This window comes from Saccopteryx bilineata, chromosome 2, assembly GCF_036850765.1.
Source record: "Saccopteryx bilineata isolate mSacBil1 chromosome 2, mSacBil1_pri_phased_curated, whole genome shotgun sequence".
Classification (NCBI taxonomy): domain Eukaryota; kingdom Metazoa; phylum Chordata; class Mammalia; order Chiroptera; family Emballonuridae; genus Saccopteryx; species Saccopteryx bilineata.
This window is the reverse complement of record NC_089491.1, coordinates 13,952,742-13,970,510: the sequence shown is the minus strand read 5'-3', so window position 1 is coordinate 13,970,510 and position 17,769 is coordinate 13,952,742. Positions and strand designations below refer to the sequence as shown.

The 17,769-nt window shown below is 53.9% G+C and overlaps 1 protein-coding gene across 3 annotated transcripts in view; it reads left to right on the top strand.

The window, feature by feature from the left end:
• The window catches only part of DAB2IP (DAB2 interacting protein), a 201,677-nt gene that overhangs the window by 18,488 nt on the left and 165,420 nt on the right, over window positions 1-17,769 (top strand). Inside the window, exon 1 of one of the 3 annotated variants that reach the window (XM_066256320.1) lies at window positions 8,500-8,895. The exons of 1 other annotated variant lie outside the window; for it this stretch is intronic. In XM_066256320.1, coding sequence (XP_066112417.1) covers window positions 8,793-8,895 — 103 coding nt within the window. In that variant the 5' untranslated portion in view covers window positions 8,500-8,792. Of the gene's footprint in view, window positions 1-8,499; window positions 8,896-10,014; window positions 10,126-17,769 lie in introns of those variants that run through there. One more of the 3 variants, XM_066256326.1, reaches the window with a different exon arrangement.

The following is a 17,769-nucleotide window of genomic DNA, read 5'->3' as shown; positions in this document are numbered from 1 at the left end:
GAATACCAGTGTTGGATAGCGCTGGTGCTTTCTGAACACAGTTTTTTGTTCCCTCATCAACCTGATAGAGCCAGTATTATCCCCAGTTAGAGACAAGGAAATATTGGCTCAGAGCAACCAAGGTGCTTCCATCCACCCACAAGGGTCTGGGAGGTTTTCTGGAAGAGTGGACATAGGGGAGGGCATTGCAGGCAGAGGAAACAACTGAACAAAAATAGCCCAGAAGCAAAAGATTATTATTATTATTTTTTGTATTTTTCTGAAGTTGGAAACGGGGAGGCAGTCAGATAGACTCCCGCATGCGCCGGACCGATCAGGATCCACCCAGCATGCCCACCAGGGGGCGATGCTTTGCCCATCTTGGGGCGTTGCTCTGCCGCAATCAGAGCCATTCTAGTGCCTGAGGCAGAGGCCACAGAGCCATCCTCAGCGCCCGGGCCATCTTTGCTCCAATGGAGCCTCGGCTGCGGGAGGGGAAGAGAGAGACAGAGAGGAAGGAGAGGGGGAGGGGTGGAGAAGCAGATGGGCGCTTCTCCTGTGTGCCCTGGCCGGGAATCGAACCCGGGACTCCTGCATGCCAGGCCGACGCTCTACCACTGAGCCAACTGGCCAGGGCTCAGAAGCAGAAGATTAAAGGGGGTTGTTAGAAGATGGGAGACAGGTGGGGCGGTGACTGAGGATCAGATAATACAAGGTCTCAAATGACCAGCTGAGGGTTTGGACAATGAGAAGCCACTGTGGGTGTTTGAGCAAGGGAAGGATGGATGGAATCTGGAATGTACCTGGGCCACAGTGTGGGGGACCCACTGGGGGGCTGTGGGAAGAGAGAAGGTGAGAAGGTGATGAGGTAAATAACAATTTTTTAGTCTAAGCATATCCCAAATATTGCACAGGACACGCTTGTACTAAAAAAAATTAGTCATTCCCTTGAGTCTTGCTCACCTCTCCCACAGTGAACTTCACAGTCACACTCTCTCTGGGGTCTTTCCCAACAATGAAACACATAGCAAGTGCTTCCTGTGTTTTCCGTCACGGGGTGGGTTCCCTAGGAAGCAGGCTCTGGGTTGTGTCAGCGAGGGGCGGGGCAGGCAGCTGGACTGAGCGGATGCGCAGGTCTCAGCCCACTATAGGAGGCAGGGGAGAGGAGCCATCGGTCACTGGACTGGGCTTGCCGCCTTCTAGGGGTGTTACCTTCACCAGAGGCCACCCCAAAGAGGGCAGAAGCTCAGGGCCACCTTGTAGCAGCTCCCCTCCCATGTGGGAGTGGGTCCTCTATTCTTTGTTTGTTTTTTAAATTTATTTATTCATTTTAGAGAAGAGAGAGAGAGAGAGAGAGAAAGAGAGAGAGAGAGAGAGAGAGAAGGGGGAGGAGCAGGAAGCATCAACTCCCATATGTGCCTTGACCAGGTAAGCCTAGGGTTTTGAACTGGCGACCTCAGCGTTCCAGGTCGACACTTTATCCACTGCGCCACCACAGGTCAGGCGGGTCCTCTATTCTTGAAGAGGGGATCTGGGTTGCAGATCACAGCACTCTCCCCTCCTCCCCCAATGCAGAGCATTCCTCTCTAGCAACCACCCAATCTCATGTCTTCCTTCTGACCCAGTTCCTCTGTAGAGCCGTCTGTCTTTCCGTCCTCACTCCCAGTCTCCCCGTCCTCCGGCTGTGCTCTTGCTAGCCTCCTGTCTGTACCCTTTAGATCCATCTTCCTCCTCCAGATGAAGCGCTTTCTGTAAAACTCCAGCATTGACTGTCCCTCCCCTGCTTAAGGTCTCCCAGTCGCTCCCTGAGTTCCAGCTCCTGGGCATGGCATTCAGGGCTCCTCCCTACCAGTCCCGCCTCTTCTTCCTGTTCCATCTCACAGCTCTTTGATTGGCATCTCTGAGTACGCTGGACCATTTCACACTGCCATGCTTTTGTACGGGCCGGTTCCTTCCTGCCTGGCAAAGTTAGTTCTCTCTCTGCTCCTTGAAGACACTCGGAAGTCATGTCCTGGGCAGCCTTTCCTGGGGCCACTGCTCTGGTCCTCCAGCCCAGGCTGGCATCGGGACCCCCATAGCCACCTCCTATCTTGGTCACAAGTACATGGCGCCAGACAGTGTTGCTGACTGTCTCTTCCCTGCACAAATGAGCAGCTCATTGTTCCGTTTATCTGTGTCCCCAGCAACAAGCTCAGAGTGTGGCACAGAGTGGGCTCCTGTTGACAGTGAAATTGACTTAGACACTCGGGGAATCCAGGGACAGCAGGGGTGGGTGTGAGAGAAAGTGCAGGGGCAAAGTCAAAGCATCCGACTGGTTAAACTAGGACAGGGCTGGGCCCCCGAAACAGGGCTGCCCTGGGAACTGAAGCCATCCTCCTGGCCACCATCACCTGATCCTTCCTCCCTCCACAGTGTCTGGCTCCGGCCGCGTTCTCTCTGGGTATTTAATGCTCAGTCGGAAGTGAGGTTGGCATATCTTTACTGTGTATTCTAGTAACCCCCATTGCCCCACAGGAATATTAGATCCGAGTTGCTCTCTGCTCCCTCCCCTTCCGTTCCATTCATGACACCCCTGGCCCGCTCTTCTGTGGGCCTGGGTCTTTATTATATGATGCCTCGGTCGATGTGGTTTTGAATCCCACTTCCATCATCAAATGAGGGCCTACCACTCCAATAAGAGATTGAGTAACTGGTTAATTTGGACAACTGTAAAATTTTTAAAAAAATTTTTTTTTCTGAAGCTGGAAACAGGGAAAGACAGTCAGACAGACTCCCGCATGCGCCCGACCGGAATCCACCGGGCACGCCCACCAGGGGGCGACGCTCTGCCCACCAGGGGGCGATACTCTGCCCATCCTGGGCGTCGCCATGCTGCGACCAGAGCCACTCTAGCGCCTGAGGCAGAGGCCACAGAGCCATCCCCAGCGCCCGGGCCATCTTTGCTCCAATGGAGCCTTGGCTGCAGGAGGGGAAGAGAGAGACAGAGAGGAAGGAGAGGGGGAGGGGGTGGAGAAGCAAATGTGCACTTCTCCTGTGTGCCCTGGTCGGGAATCGAACCCAGGTCCTCCGCACGCTAGACCGACGCTCTACCGCTGAGCCAACCGGCCAGGGCCAGACAACTGTAAAATATTACATACATGAATACCCTTGTGTGGCATAGGCTCTGCCGTTCTGCAAATGGCTTTAAACTCTCTGAGTCTCAGTTTCCCCACCTGTCAAATGGGAATTAGTAATGACGGAGCCTCCTCAGAGGTGGCTGTGAGAATTAAGTGAGAGAACATCTGAAACACCTGGCAAGGCTCTCACACTTGTGCGCATATCTACTACATGAATGTAGACATTTCTGGTCATTAGCAGTGTCCAATGATGAAAAACACAGCCCAGCACTGGAGGTGTGCAAACAAACTTGGGTTCACTCCTACATTCAACAAACACCCACTGAGCACACCTACTATGTGCCGAAGCCTTTCCTGGGGGATTGCAGGGTGGAGAGGAGGTGTCACAATGAACAAAACCAGGCATGACAGCTGTGCTCAGGGGTGTCCAGACCCGGGAGGGTGACATATTGATCCAGCGATCACATAAGTCACAGTCACTACTGACAAATACCATGAAGAAAAGTGATTCGGGCCATGAGTGTACAGTGTGCAAGGCCAAGGAAGGCTTCCCTGGGGACGTGACCCCTAAGCGACCCTAGGAAGAAGTGAACTGAGCCAAGGAGCAGAGGGGATGGAGACAAGTGTTCCGGAGAGGGGACCCCGGCGTGCAAAGTCTGTGTAACGGGGGGCAGCACTGCAGAACTGGGGACCTGGGAGCTGGCTGGTGGCTGGAGGCAGAAAGGGGGGAAGGGATGGCAAGAAGCCAGGCTGGAGAGGGGGACTGGGGCCAGGGCGCCCAGGGCCTGCCAGGCCGCAAGAAGACAACAAGAAGCCATTGAAAGCTTTCAAGCCAGCGCTCGGTGATAAGATTGAATGCGTGCTTCGCAAACCTCATGAGGAGAAGCCACAGACAGAGACCAGCAGAGAGAGGGCCCAGGTGGATGCAGGGCGGGCCAGCTCAGTTCTTCCTGAAGTCAGGCCAAGAGATAGCGCCAATGCCTGGACTGGCCTAGAAACAAACACCTGGGACTCGGCAGCCTAAGGACAGCGGTGGAAGCTGTGCACTGGGATGCGGTGGAAGTGGAGAGTCTGTGGACAAGAGGGGCTCAGACACCCTCAAACTCCCGCCTCTGTAGGCCATGGGAGTAAAGTGAGGGACCAAGGAGAAGGCCAGAGAACTAGGAGAGAAACTGGGAGAGGGGGGAGAGACAGAAAAGGTCAGAGAGTGTCCAGGGGCTGGGATAAAGCCAAGAGGTTGGGTGAGATGAAGATGGAAAAGGGTCCTTTGGTGTGACCAGCAAGCTCACTGGTGACCTTTCAGAGACGCACTGAGAAAGCAGACCTTAAGCTGGGCAGGGTTCCTGCCTTGCGTGGCCCTTTGCATGGGACAAAGATCCGACTGGGGCTAATGCCCATGTCACTGGAACAATATTACATTGTCCAGAGCGATCTGGATCAAAGAAGTTCAACTCATTAGTTCAGAAAGTCTCCTCTGAAGCCATGAAGTGCACCATCTTGTCCTTTTCCAGTGCCCATGTAGCCCTGGTGACTTTATGGATTTGCTTGGACAACATGTAACACTGGCCAATTCATCTTCTAGAGTCCGGACCATAAGCAATTTGCCATCCTTTGTGTTGCCTTTGATGGAAGTTCCCAACAAGCGGACATATGTGGATTTTGCATATATAGTGCAGACGATGCATTTGGTGAATCGCTTCAGACATGTCCCCGGGGAAGGTGCCGGCAGGCTCCGTCGCCCCTACAGATGGAAGCTGGCAAGGAAAAGATGGGTCCAGATTGGGATCCCTGGTCTATGTGTAAGAACAGACGGGAAGGGGCCAGAGTGGGCGTGGGAAGACAGACAGGAGGGTCTGACATGCTGTACAGCCTCTTACCCAGGGTAGAACAAAGGACGAGAGGAAGCACTAGCGTGGAGCCCACTTCTGACCCTCCCACCTTCTGGGCCAGCCTCCAGGTGCGTGCTTTTGATCAGAACAGGAGAACACTCCCTGACATATTTTTTCAGCCTCCCACTTTCATAGTAACTCAATTAGGCTCCTTCCACCCTCCCCTGCAAACATCTTCCTCTTGGCCAATATTCATATAATTACTGTAATTACTACCTGTTCCAAAATGGGGCCGTGCATTTTGCCCCTATTATCTCACTGACTCTTCATGAGAGCCCCTTGCAATAAGCCCCAGTCACATCCTGGTTGTGCAGACACAGAAACCGAGGTGCAGAGGGGTGTTGTAGCAGGCCTCAGGCCACACAACTGGCAGGCAGCTCAGCCCAGATGTGAACCCAGGTCCTGCTGAGCCCAAAGGTCATGCTACCTCCCAAGAACACTCTAAAGATCTGTAGAGTGGAATTGCTTTCCTTCTGAGTGTTTGGCATAACCCTTTTTTGTTTCTGAGTATTTGTGTTCATTTACCCATTTTTTCATTCAACAAACCTTCCTGAGGTCAGGCCATATGCAGGTGGTGGGACAGCAATGGTGGCTCAGACAAGGTCTGAGACCTGGAGAAGCTCATCGTCTGCTCAGAAAGGAGACATACCTGGGTGCAACAATCCACACTGTCATAAACACGGACAGTGGGGTAGGCAGGCGCTGTGGGAACCCTGGGCTTGGGAGGGCTAATGCAGACTGCCCAGGGGCTTCCTACGGGCTAAAATGGCTCAGCTGGATTGGAATAGGAGAAACAGGACCTGGCTCATCAGAGGCAGGGAGGACGAGGATTCCAGGGAGAAGTGAAAGGCCGAGAGATAGCGCCAATGACATGGGCATTAGCCCCAGTCGGATGTTCCAGTGACATGGGCATTAGCCCCAGTCGGATCTTTGTCCCATGCAAAGGGCCACGCAAGGCAGGAACCCTGCCCAGCTTAAGGTCTGCTTTCTCAGTGCGTCTCTGAAAGGTCACCAGTGAGCTTGCTGGTCACACCAAAGGACCCTTTTCCATCTTCATCTCACCCAACCTCTTGGCTTTATCCCAGCCCCTGGACACTCTCTGACCTTTTCTGTCTCTCCCCCCTCTCCCAGTTTCTCTCCTAGTTCTCTGGCCTTCTCCTTGGTCCCTCACTTTACTCCCATGGCCTACAGAGGCGGGAGTTTGAGGGTGTCTGAGCCCCTCTTGTCTGTGCAAAGGCATGGCAGAGGTGGGGGCCTTGGGAGACCTGGCTGCGTGGTGGTATCTGGGTTTGGGAGTCTCAGCTGGCTAGGACTAGGGCGTGAAGGGCCCCAGCGGAGACCAGGGAGCAGGCTATTCATGTTATGATTTACTGAGCACTTCACAGACGTGATGACCACACTATTAAAATAAGGAAACCGAAGTTCAGAGCTAGACTGGGTTTTATGTGGACTCTCACCATGCTTGCTCTATCCTTTAAAAGCAAGTTATTGAAGAGTTTAAACGCGCACACACGCAACACAAAATACCTGTGTAACTACAGACCAGGTCAAGAAATCAAACCTTACCAATGTGACTGAAGCCCCTCCCTTCATCCATCATATCTCCATCTCTTCCAAGAGATAAACTCTTCCCTAAATAGTATATTTATCAGTCCTCTGAATTTCTTTATACTTTTTATCATGTATGTGCATTCCTAGCAAGATATGGCATCATTTTGTTCAGCAAAAGTCTATATAAATGACATTGTACAATTAGATCTTCTGCAACTTGGTCCCCTCTCCCCACTGATGATTCATAAGGAGCTCCACTCATTCATTTTCACTGCAGTGCAGAATTTCACTGACAGCTTCACGGACTGTCCGTGCATTTTTCTGCTGATGGGTATTGAGGCTGTTCAGAGTCTTTACTAGAATAAATACCGCTGCCGTGAGCAAGGAGCTCTCTAGGTTTATCCCGGAAGCCAAGTCTCTGGGTCACCGGGGTGCATGCATCTCCCACATGTCTAACTGCGGTCAAACTGTTTTCCAGCATGGCGGTACCCCTCTCCCCTCCCACCAGCAGCGTATGAGAGTTCTTTTTGTTGTTCCTACACCTTTGCTGGTCACCAATCTCACAGTGGGAAATGGCACTCGACTGGGTTGTATTTTGTATCTTCCTTATTACGAGGAAAACTGAATATCTTTTCATATGTTTACTGGCCATTTGAGTTTCCCCTTCTTCAAATTGTCTGTTCATATATTTTGCCCAAGTTTCTCTTGAAATTGATTTGTAGAAGATCTTGGCATATTTTGGATATTGTGTTCCAAATATCTTCTTCTGATAAATGAATTTTACACAAGGTTTTTGCATTTAAGTCTTTAGAACTGATTTTTTTTAATTTTAATTTTATTTTATTCATTTGAGAGAGAGAGAGAGAGAGACACAGGGGAAAGAGAGACAGGGGGGAGGAGCTGGAAGCATCAACTCCCATATGTGCCTTGACCAGGCAAGCCCAGGTTTCGAACCGGCGACCTCAGCATTTCCAGGTCGACGCTTTATCCACTGCGCCACCACAGGTCAGGCCAGAACTGATTTTTTTTTAATGCATGGTGTGAGGTAGGGATTCCATCTTATTCCCCCACCTCCAATGGACAGCCATTAGTTCCATTAAAAGCACCATAGACCAATCCACCCTTTCCCCAGTGACCCATAGCACCACTTCTGCATCAGGTTTCCATACATGTGTGGGTCTATTTCTGCAGTCTGTCACTGGTCTATCTAGCCATCATCCTCAGGCTAATATCATATGGTCTCACTGCAACTTTTTAGGCCCTTAGAACCTCCTCCCTTGAACTGGCAGGGCTAGCGGCTTCCTGAGAGCAGATCTATGTCTTACTCATCTTTGCATCCCTCTCATCACTCATTATATGAACACTCATATCATGCTTTTGTTTACAAAGACCTTCTCACACTCTGTCTCTTGGGCCCCTAAGACTCCCTTATGCCGAAGAGGGAACCAAGGCACAGAGGTGAGTTGACTCACCAGGGTCACACAGAAAGTCTGGGATTAGGGGTTCGTCGGAATTTCAAAGCCACTCTACATTCGTCCCACACTGCCCAGGCTCTGCTTGACCCTGCGGCTCTTCTGGCTGGGGATTTGCACTCCTTCCTCCCTTCTTTCAACAAGTAGCTCCTGAGTGACGTTTGTGTGCCAGTTTTTGTCAGTGCTGGGACCCAGGCCCCGCATCTCTGGGGAAGGAGGGCGTTTAATTGCTAGAGACCAGTAGGGAGCGTGGGACTTAAGGTGGGGAAGTCGTCTGAGGCCTGGGGTCAGCCGGAGGAAGTACGGCCTGCTCTCAGTTTGAAGAGCTCCATCCTGGGCGTGCACTTGGGGCCCCGGCGCTGCCTTCCGAGAGGACGCTGGCTTCCCCCAGGAATTAGAGGCGTCCTCCCGCCCTCCCGCCTCGAGAGGCAGGAATGCGAAGGATCAGCTTTCAACAGAGCTGCGGCTGCCATTCCGGGGAGCTCCAGGTGCAGGCCCTTCTCCAGCGGCCGAATTAACTGGTTCTGTCTGTCCAACTGGGAGAGCAGCTCTCGCTAAAAATAGTACCCTGCCCAGCGCGACTTGTGCCGGCCGGGAGCTGGGGCAGCGATTTCGGGAGTCCGAGCCGCTGACTGTCCCAGAAGCCCGGGAGCCCCGCACGCCCCCACTCGGGGCCTGGCCCAGGTCCCGCCCCTGAGGCCGAGTCCGTGGGCACAGCGCTCTCCCCACAGGTGCCGCCCAGGGTGGAAGGTCGGCGGGCCGAGGCGCAGCCCGGGCGGTCCGGGATGGGAGCCGGCGGCGCGGCCTCCCGCGCGCTCGCCTGGGCCTCCCTGCCCCTGCTGGGGCCTCCCGCCGGCGCGTTCTGCGAGGACACGCTTTGCTGCCGAGGTAAGGCCCCGCCGGCTGCGGGCTTGCCTCTCGCTCTTCCCAGGCATTTGGAGGGCCTTTTTGTCCTTCCCCACCCCAGGTCCGCAGCGGGGGACGAGGTTGGGGCTGGGTGACCCCAGGCATCGGCACAGAGCTGGGGAGAAGAGCCAGGGGCTCTCTGAAAACTCGCCTTTAGTTTGAAAAAGTTGCCGTCTTGCCACTAGGGGATGAGAAGCGTTCGCCTCCCTTTGGCCTCAGCCTACCTATCTGGAAAATGGGACAATGAAATCATCAAGCTTTAATATTTGTTGTGACTCCAACAGAAGTTTGGGTACCCGCTGAAACGGATCACAAGCATTCTGGGGAAGTTTGTTCGAACCCATCTACGGTCCTCCAGAGAGTATGTTGGTGAGAGGGTTAGAATTGCCTTCTCTGTGCTCTCCCACCCCCCATTCTCTCCCGAAACTCAGGACTTGGCATCAGATCTTGGCCCCCGCGGTCGAAGATCATCAAGGCAGGGCCCACAGCAAAGTTTCAGGGGTCAGGGTAGGCGATGAGACTCTGGAGGGAGAGGAGGGTGTAGAGGGGAAGAGTGGCGAGCAAGGCAGAGTCGCGTTCCACTCCAGGCGCGTGCCCCTATCGCCCCCAGGCGAAAAGGGGGGTTTTATCTCTGAAATCCTGGAGCTGAGACTGCGGCGCGCTGGACCCGGCGGGCCCTGGGGGCGGAGGGGCGTGTGGCCTGGCCTAGATTGGGGTGGGGGTGGGGGTGTAAGGAAGGTGGCACGTGGCCTAGCCCATAACCTGGGCCAAAGTGGGGACAGGGGGCGTGTGCCGGGAATGAGGGGGTCCGCCCTGCCCAGTCCGGCCTGGCTGGGTGGCGGTAGTGGGGTCGATTGATCAAACAGGTGCGCCCCCGCCCCGCCCCTCCCGGCCTCCGCTTGGTGCCGGCCAGGCGGGCGGAGCTGCGGGTGGCTGGGCCTGCGATTGGCCGGACCGGGCGGGCCGGGTGGCCGGAGGAGACCCGGAGCCCGAGTACCGAGGTGCAGGCGGAGGCGCAGAACCGGCCGTAGTGCACTCCTGCCTGGCCGCCGCCTGCCTGGCTCGCACCGCTGCGCTCCGCCTGGCTGGCGCTACGGAAACTTTCCTGACGCCTGGCGATCCCGCAGCCGCGCCACCTCGTGACCCTGACCCTGAGCCAGGCGCGGGCGCCTTTGGGATGGCAGTGCCCAGCGGCTCCGCCGGCACGTAGAGGTAAGAGCTAGGGCCCCTCAATCAAGATGATGCAGAGCGGGGTGGGGGGTGGGGTGGGGGTGGGTGTCAGAGGCTTGCAGGAATCCCAGAGAGATCCGGGGTTCGAGAAGGTACGGAGGCCCTGACAGCAGGTATGGGGGTACCAGACAGAGGAGTGGACTGCGCTTTGCTTTACTCCTTTTCCAAGAGCCCCCTGTGCTGTAAGGATCTCTCCCCGGGAAAGGGGTGGGGTTTGGCTCTTTAAACTTTCCTGTGCGCCCTGCCTCTGTCTCTGGGTCCTTGGAAGACAGCCGTGCTCTGGGTGTTACAAGGAAGGCGTCCTGGAGGGCCATTCTCTAGCCCCCCTACCCCCAACGCAGCGTTTCTAGTGGTCTAAACTTCAGAGCCTCCTTAGCTCACTCCGAGGTTGAACACTCCCTGCTGTGCAGAGCCTGGCACCCGAAGGCACACTCGTTTTGGTTGTTGTTTTGTTCAACCCTAGCCACTCTTCAATTTTCAGGGGGTGGGGTCATTGAAGAGAGGCCTCTTTTCGGTTTCCTGATCTGCCTGGTGTCCTGCACTCCATGAAAACACCTTGAGCTGAGCAGAGTGGAAATAGGGACCAAACCATCCCGGTCCCAATCCCCAGCCTGGGGGGAATTTCTGGTTTCTGGATGGTCTATTCTTTTGAGCTATCTGCTTTGAGTCATGTGAAAACTGTGCCGCTCTCCCCCAGTCTCCTGCTGTTTAGGAAGGAAATTAATTTGACTATAATTTAATTTTGATTGAGTGTGGATAGTTTGTCACTTATGAATATTATCATCTTTAACATTATTTCCCCTCTATGTCAAAGCCAAACCCCTTTCTATTTTTTCTTGACCTTTGACAGTACACTTGTGAGTGAAAAACCAAATCAAACACCAGCTTTGGGAACCTGGGTTTAAATGTCAGCCCTGCCCGCCCTCGCTGTGTGTCCTTAGGCAGCTTTCCTAACTTTTCTGGGCTCAGAGGTCCCACTCAAGGCGGATCTAGTGAGGCTTTTGAGAGGTAAGGTGTGGCTCCCAGGACACCACCTTGGGCTGCCAGTCTACAACCTGGAGCTTGGGCCCTCTCGCTATCTGAGGGACCCAGCTGCTCTGTGCCTCAGTTTCCCCTCCTCTCAAACAGTGCGGACCAGCCCCTCTCACACAACGCTTCTGAGCAAAGTGCACAGATGCACATATCCCTGAGGCATATGATCACAGTGGGTCTGTCGGTCTCAGATTTAAGACGGCCCCCTCCATCCCCTTCCTTGTCATGAACTATTCAGAAGGTATAGGCTTTCTCTCTACCATTAAGCTCTCCCCATCCTGTTTGGATCCTTGGAGGCAGAGGTCCTAAATATCAAGGATATGCAAATGCACTGATTAACCAGCATGGTAGGGAAGAGGGGGCTGACCTGCAGAACCTGGTCCAAAGTCACCTTCAAGATCATTCAGGCCACCTCCTCCCCATTCTTCCTGCCTTGGTATTGTGTCTCCACCTGGTGAACATCTATCTAGTCATTTTGTGCTGGGATCCTCCAGCGACAGTTTGCCTGCTAGGCACCTGACTTCATGATTGGGCAACTCTAGTCTGTTGAAAAATTCTTCCTGTTTGGAGCAGAAATCTGTGTCCCTGTGACTTCTACCCACTGGTTTTAGCACAACCCTGCAGGCGTCTCTTACTGGCTCAATTATTCACTGCAGTCCCTGGGTGTGTGGGTCATTCTGTTCCTTCCCTTAGGCATTTAACACACTGAACTGAATTTGGCAATGAACATAGCACCATTAATTGAGTGTTTATTATATGCCAAGGTTCTGTGCTGAGGGCTTTACACATGTTTTCTTGCATCCTAAGGACAACCCCATGAGGTTGATTATTTTCTTATCCTCATTTTGCTTAGGAAGAAACAGGTTTAGGGAGGTTAAGAGGCTTACCCAAAGTCATATAATTCAGAAGGAGCTGGCGTACATCCCAAACCCAGCATCTGCCTTTAGAGCCCAAACTTCTAATTGTTACTTTTGTCCTGTGCTGTCATGTGTACCCGTGGGGGTGTGTGGTTGCCTGCGTCTGTGAGGTGTGTTGGCAATGCTTTTATCACAATCACCTGGGCACTTGTTGAAATGCCAATTCCTCACGTGGATTCCAGACCTGCACTTTTTAAAACTCCCCTGGCCATTCGCATGCACACCACAGTTTGAGAACCACAGCCCTACAATACTCCTAGAGAGAGAATATGGGATGTGGGTTCAGGAGATCTGAATTTAAGTCAGGGCTTCACTCTTGAGCTGGTTCCTTTTGGTTTCTTTTCCTTTCTGGGGATTTCTCCCAGTGGTGGAATGCACGTGGTGTTACACCCAGGGTCTGTCGATGGCCATGGAAGTCTCCTGGGTGGATGGATGGCAGGCATTCTGGGGCAGGCCTTTGGAGGACAGAGGTGCCCAGGATGGAGGCTTCTCCTGCCACAAGTGGATGTGTGTGGTAGCAAGGCCCTGCTCATCTCCCCATCCCTCCCCCCAAGGCCTCTTCTTTCTAGAAGTATTGGTGCACCCTGGATGGGGCCCTTGTGCCCAGATTTCTCAGCAAGGGTGGTGGAGATCCAGGAGAGGTGGGCAGGAACACACACACACACACACACACACCCTTCCTCCTCTAAGGCCCCATGATAGCTGTGACCTCTCAGACAGGAGGTGCTGTGCCTGAACTTCTGGGCATGGGGTGTGGTTTGGGCCTGCCCTGTGTGTATCTGTATTGTAAAACTCAGTGGAAATCCATCCCTTCCCCTGGGGGCTGTTCTGCTGGTCCATGGTCAGCTCTAGAGAAATGTGTGACCTGAGGCTGGCTGGGCTGGCTGCTGGGAGGGGGAGGGGGTACAGGAATCACCTGCCTAGGCCTCCGGACCCTTCCAGTCCGACCTCCTAGCTGTGTTGTGTGCAGAGCTCTGGCCCGCCCCATCCTGTTTGATCCTGTGGAAGGCACAGATTTATTAAACACCCATTTTATGGAGGAGATCTTTGAGTCCAGAAAGCCAAGTGACACGTCCAAAGCTCTAATGTCTGTGAGTGTGGAAGGTGGTCCAGTTCAAACTCGAACCCAGGTCCCTTGACCATAAGCACAGGCCTTTTTGCCCGACATCTCAACCTCACTGTTCCTCTGCTGCACTTGGGCCTGGCTTTCGTGCCGGAGCCCTCACCGTGGAGCTTGAAGACCTGGGTTCTGACTGGGCCACCATCGGGCTGTGTGATCCTGGGCAGATCTGGTCATCTTTTAAAACTTCAGTTTTCTTTTCTGTAATCGGGGCAGGGGAGGTGTTTTGTTAGGTCTCGATTCTTTCCAAACTGGACATTCATAGGTTGTGCTTCTTCCCGCATTTCTAGGGAGGGGTGTCCATGACAGGCTCCGGGCATGCACGAGTTCTCGGGTTGGGTTGGAGGACAGAGTGCTTCACTGGGGCTTGTTATGAGGCCATTCAGAAAGGCATTCGTGGGCTCCGTACGGGGGGGGGGGGGGGGGGGGGGGAGGCGCTGCTAGGAGGCAGCCCAGGGTGCGGTGAGGTTGCTCACTTTGAAATTAAATAGTATGTTGCATTCTGAACACTGCAGGAGGTGATGGTGGGAATAACTGGGAGCCGATGGGGCGCATAGGGTCTGAGACCAGCCCAGCTGAGCACCCCTCTCAGCCCAGAATATCCTTGGCCTAGAGACCAGGAGGATGTGTAATAGCCCCTTGTCTCTCTTCCCGAGCCACCGTGTGTCTCTCTCCTGGGTGTTCCCAGCCTTCCTTGAGCCTGGCCTGTCCCATGAGCCAGGCCCCTCCCAACTGGTACCTGTGCCTGGATGGCTGAAACCTCTCCCTGGAGCTGAGCAGCAGGCCAAGGGGATCCAGTTGCCTCTTCTCCATGTCCAGGGCGGGCCTCCAGCAACCTGGCTTCCTGAAGCAGGCCCTGTTAACCACAGCCTCTGCCAGCCTCCTGCCCTCGGTGCCCCCTTCCAGCATGCCTCTTTTCCCTCCCCCGAGGGTGGCTTGCTGTTACCCACCCACAGGATCAAACCCCTGCTCCTTGGCCTGGCGATGAGGGCCCCACACCTGTTCAGCTTTCCTCCCGGCCTCCCTCTTCTCTCTTCTCTCTTCTCTCTTCTCACTGGCTGCCTGTTTCCTGGCTTCTCTCCCTGCGACTCCTGGATGCCCTTCTCTCTTGGCCACTGCTTCATTGCCCAAATTCTTCCTGCCCCTCTGGGTCTGGCACAAAGGTCATCTCCACTTGGTCTCATCACCCCACTCAGGGTGAGCTGTCCTGCACGGTACTGGCCTATAGCTCTTCTCAACCACCTTGCCTTATACCTTTTCATCTCCAAGATGCGCTCTGAACTTCTAGAGGGCAAGGCCCTGGCCTTACCTCTCATCTCAGCGCCCATGAAGTGGTTAGAGCTCGGCCCGGGCCTTCCTGGGTCTGGGACTGCTTGGGAAGCCTTGTCGAGTTGTGCTGGCTTCTAACAGGGCTTGGTTGTTCTGCTCCTGACTCCGAGCGTTTTGCCCACACCCTGCTTTGTGAGGGTCCTCTCAGTGTGTGCTCCGGGACAGGCTGGCTCCAGCAAGGGACAGACGGAGAGGTGCCTTTGGTGTATGGAAAGACTTTCCTGCCTCCTTTAGATCGCTCTTGATCTGCCATAAAAAAAAAAAAAAAAGTCTGTTCTGACTTTGTGGCATCAAAGACCGAGCAAGCAGCCCGGAAGCAGGTCTGAAAAGGGCACCTGTCAGTTCCCCCGCCTGCAGGCTGGGCTTCACGCCTCTTCTAGCCCAGACCCACCTGATTCCTTAGAATTCATAAGAGAGTTTGCAAAGCACTTATGAAGGGTCTTGGGGGTCACTGAGATGGTGTTAGGGACCCACAGACATGGCCCCCAGAGGCACCTAGGGATCACATAACTTTTCTAGGGTTGTACAGTTATTTGGGGCCAGAACTTTTAGGGAACCAACTGTCCCCAACTTCAGAGAGGGTTCTTGAGCCCCAGAGGCCAAAGGAGAAAGAGCAAAAATGAGGACGAAGAATTTATGCTAAAACGAAGCATTTCTATGAAACGTTTGGGTATTGTTTACTGTAGTCCTTTAGTGTGACTAAAGCTTCTCAGGGGAAACCGAGGCTCTGAGAGAGGGGTTGCTTGGCCGAGCTCACGCAGCCAGAAGGAGGCCGCCCGGGGCTTGCACTGGCTTCTCGTATCCCCCGTCCAGTGCTCACCCCTCACTGGGCTCGGAGGCAGGGCTCGGAGGGGGGCCGGGAGAAGGCGCTCCATGTCCATGGCCCCTCATTCAGAATGAGGCTGTTCTCTGTGACACTCTTGTGTTGGAGTCATTTTCCCCACTGACCTCATTTGATTGGGCAGTGGCAGGGGGCGAGGTGGGGCCAGGGAGAACAACGGGCAGTGTCCTTATAAACTTAGTCACCACCCACACAGCCGGGCCAGGTGACTAGGTAGGAGCTCTCTGCCCTAACACAGGAAGCCCATCTCCCTGTAAGTCACAGTGGCTGCTCCCCAGTACAGATCCATGCTGGAGTAAGGTCCGAGGGATGCTGGCAGTGCTGGAGGGAGGGGAGCGAGGTGGATGACGTTCTGGTTTTCTGTTCAGGTGCTGTCCAAGCCCCTTGCCCAGCTGGAGGCCGGCAGGGGCTGTTGGAGTCCCACAGCCTCCCTTCGGGATGCCTTTGACTGTCCCACTCACTTTTGCTCTGTTAGTTTACCTGTCTTCACCCCTGCCTCTGACCCCAGACTGATCATCCTAGCACAGGTGCTCCTGGGTAACCCTTCTGGGTGACCCTGCAGCAAGTTCCATCTCCTCAGAGGAGGACAGGAGGGCATGTGGAGGTAAATGAATGAATGACGCTTCTTAGCATCTTTGGTGACCTTGTCTGGCTGTCACCAGCTGAGGAATATGTGACAACTGAGTCCACCAGGAAATGGCTGTTTGACAGGGACCACGAGGACCCGGCCAGACATACTGGGAACTGGCCTGGGCTGGAGCTGGGCCCACGGAGCTTTTCCCGGCAGAGGGAGAGCCATCAGCACTGGCGCTGCTTCCGGGAGGGGAGAATTCCCAAAAGTCTCTGCCAGCCCCTTGATGGGGATCGGCAGGGGGTGTGAGGGATTTGTTTTGGGCCAGGATGTGGGGAGTTAAAAATAGCCATCCTAATCCCTTGAGTTCGTGTCACACTTGAGGCTGTGCAGAGCCCTTGGCTCCGTTATCTCACTTGAGTGGCTCAGCAGCCAATGACGTACGCAGAGGCTGCACTACCCGCTTTATAAAGGAGCGTGTGGAAGCGTGTGCCCAGTTCCTCGCGTGAGGCTGTACTGAAAATTTGGTGGCAGAACCTCGATCTGTTTCCCACCCCCTGTGTCTGTGTACTCTTGTGAAGAGCCCAACTGACAGACTACAGGGGAGGGGGGGGGGGTTGGTTGAAACAATATGGGTAGATTATTAAGCAAAGCAGCCAGGACAGTGAAAAGACTAAGGACCTAACGATGGATTAAAGCCCCAGGAGAGAAGGGCTCATGACGGGGTTGGGGATCAGCTAGAGGCTGTAAGTGGCTGCTGGGGTGGGGGTGTGGGGGAAGACAGGGTGATGATGGGAGTGAAGCAGAAAAGTACCATCAGGGCCCTGGCCAGTTGGCTTTGTGGATAGAGCATCAACCCAGTGTATGGATGTCTCGGGTTCGATTCCCGGTCAGGGCACATAGGAAAAGTGACCATCTGCTTCTCTCTTCCTTTTCTCCCTCTGCCCTTTCTGCAGCCAGTGGCTCTATTGGTTTGAGCGTCGGCCCTGGGTGCTGAGGATAGCTCGTTTGATTCAAGCATCAGCCCCAGATGGGGGGGAGGGTAGGTGGATTGTGGTCAGGGCACATGCAGGAGTCTGTCTCACTATCTCCCCTCCTCTCACTTAAAAGAAAAAAGAAAAGTACCATCAGGAAGACCCCACATACCATAAAGAGACTGCGAACATAATGCTATAGACAACAGGGAGCCAGTGAGGATTCCTGAGCACAGCAGGTCCCTACTTTATCCACAGCGCACAATAGTGCAGTGCAATGGTGTGCCCCCACCCCGGCTTTGCTACAGGTGTCATTTTATGGTGTTTGGTAAAGAGATTAAAAAAAATAATCCTCAGAAGACACCCTGTCCATCTCTACCTTTCCTTCTGGAACTGGACCTTTGGGTTCTAGGAGAAGCCGGTTCTGGGTAAAGGTCTGTATCTGGGTTTCTTGGCTTTTTTTAGGTTTTTTTTTTTTTTAAATAAGAAAACATTTTCCTGTTGACTTGAGGGATGTAAAGAAAAGGAGGGAGTCAGAGGGGAAGAAAGGGGGAGAGAGAGTGAAAGAAGCATCAACTCATTGTTTCAGCTGGTTCTATGTAGTTGTGTACTCGTTGATCACCCTGGCTGGGGCTCGAACCTGCATCCTCAGCACACCGGGTTGATGCTTTATCTACTGAGCCACCCGGCCAGGGCTGTTTTTTCTAGTTTTTAATCCTAGGTCCTTCTGGCTGTTTGTCCATCTGTCTTCACCATGGTGGGAGGAATTACACGAGAGGGAGGAGGTGGTGGCTGAAGTTCTGGGGAAGATGCTTTTCCTCCCCTGGCTTAACTCACTGAAG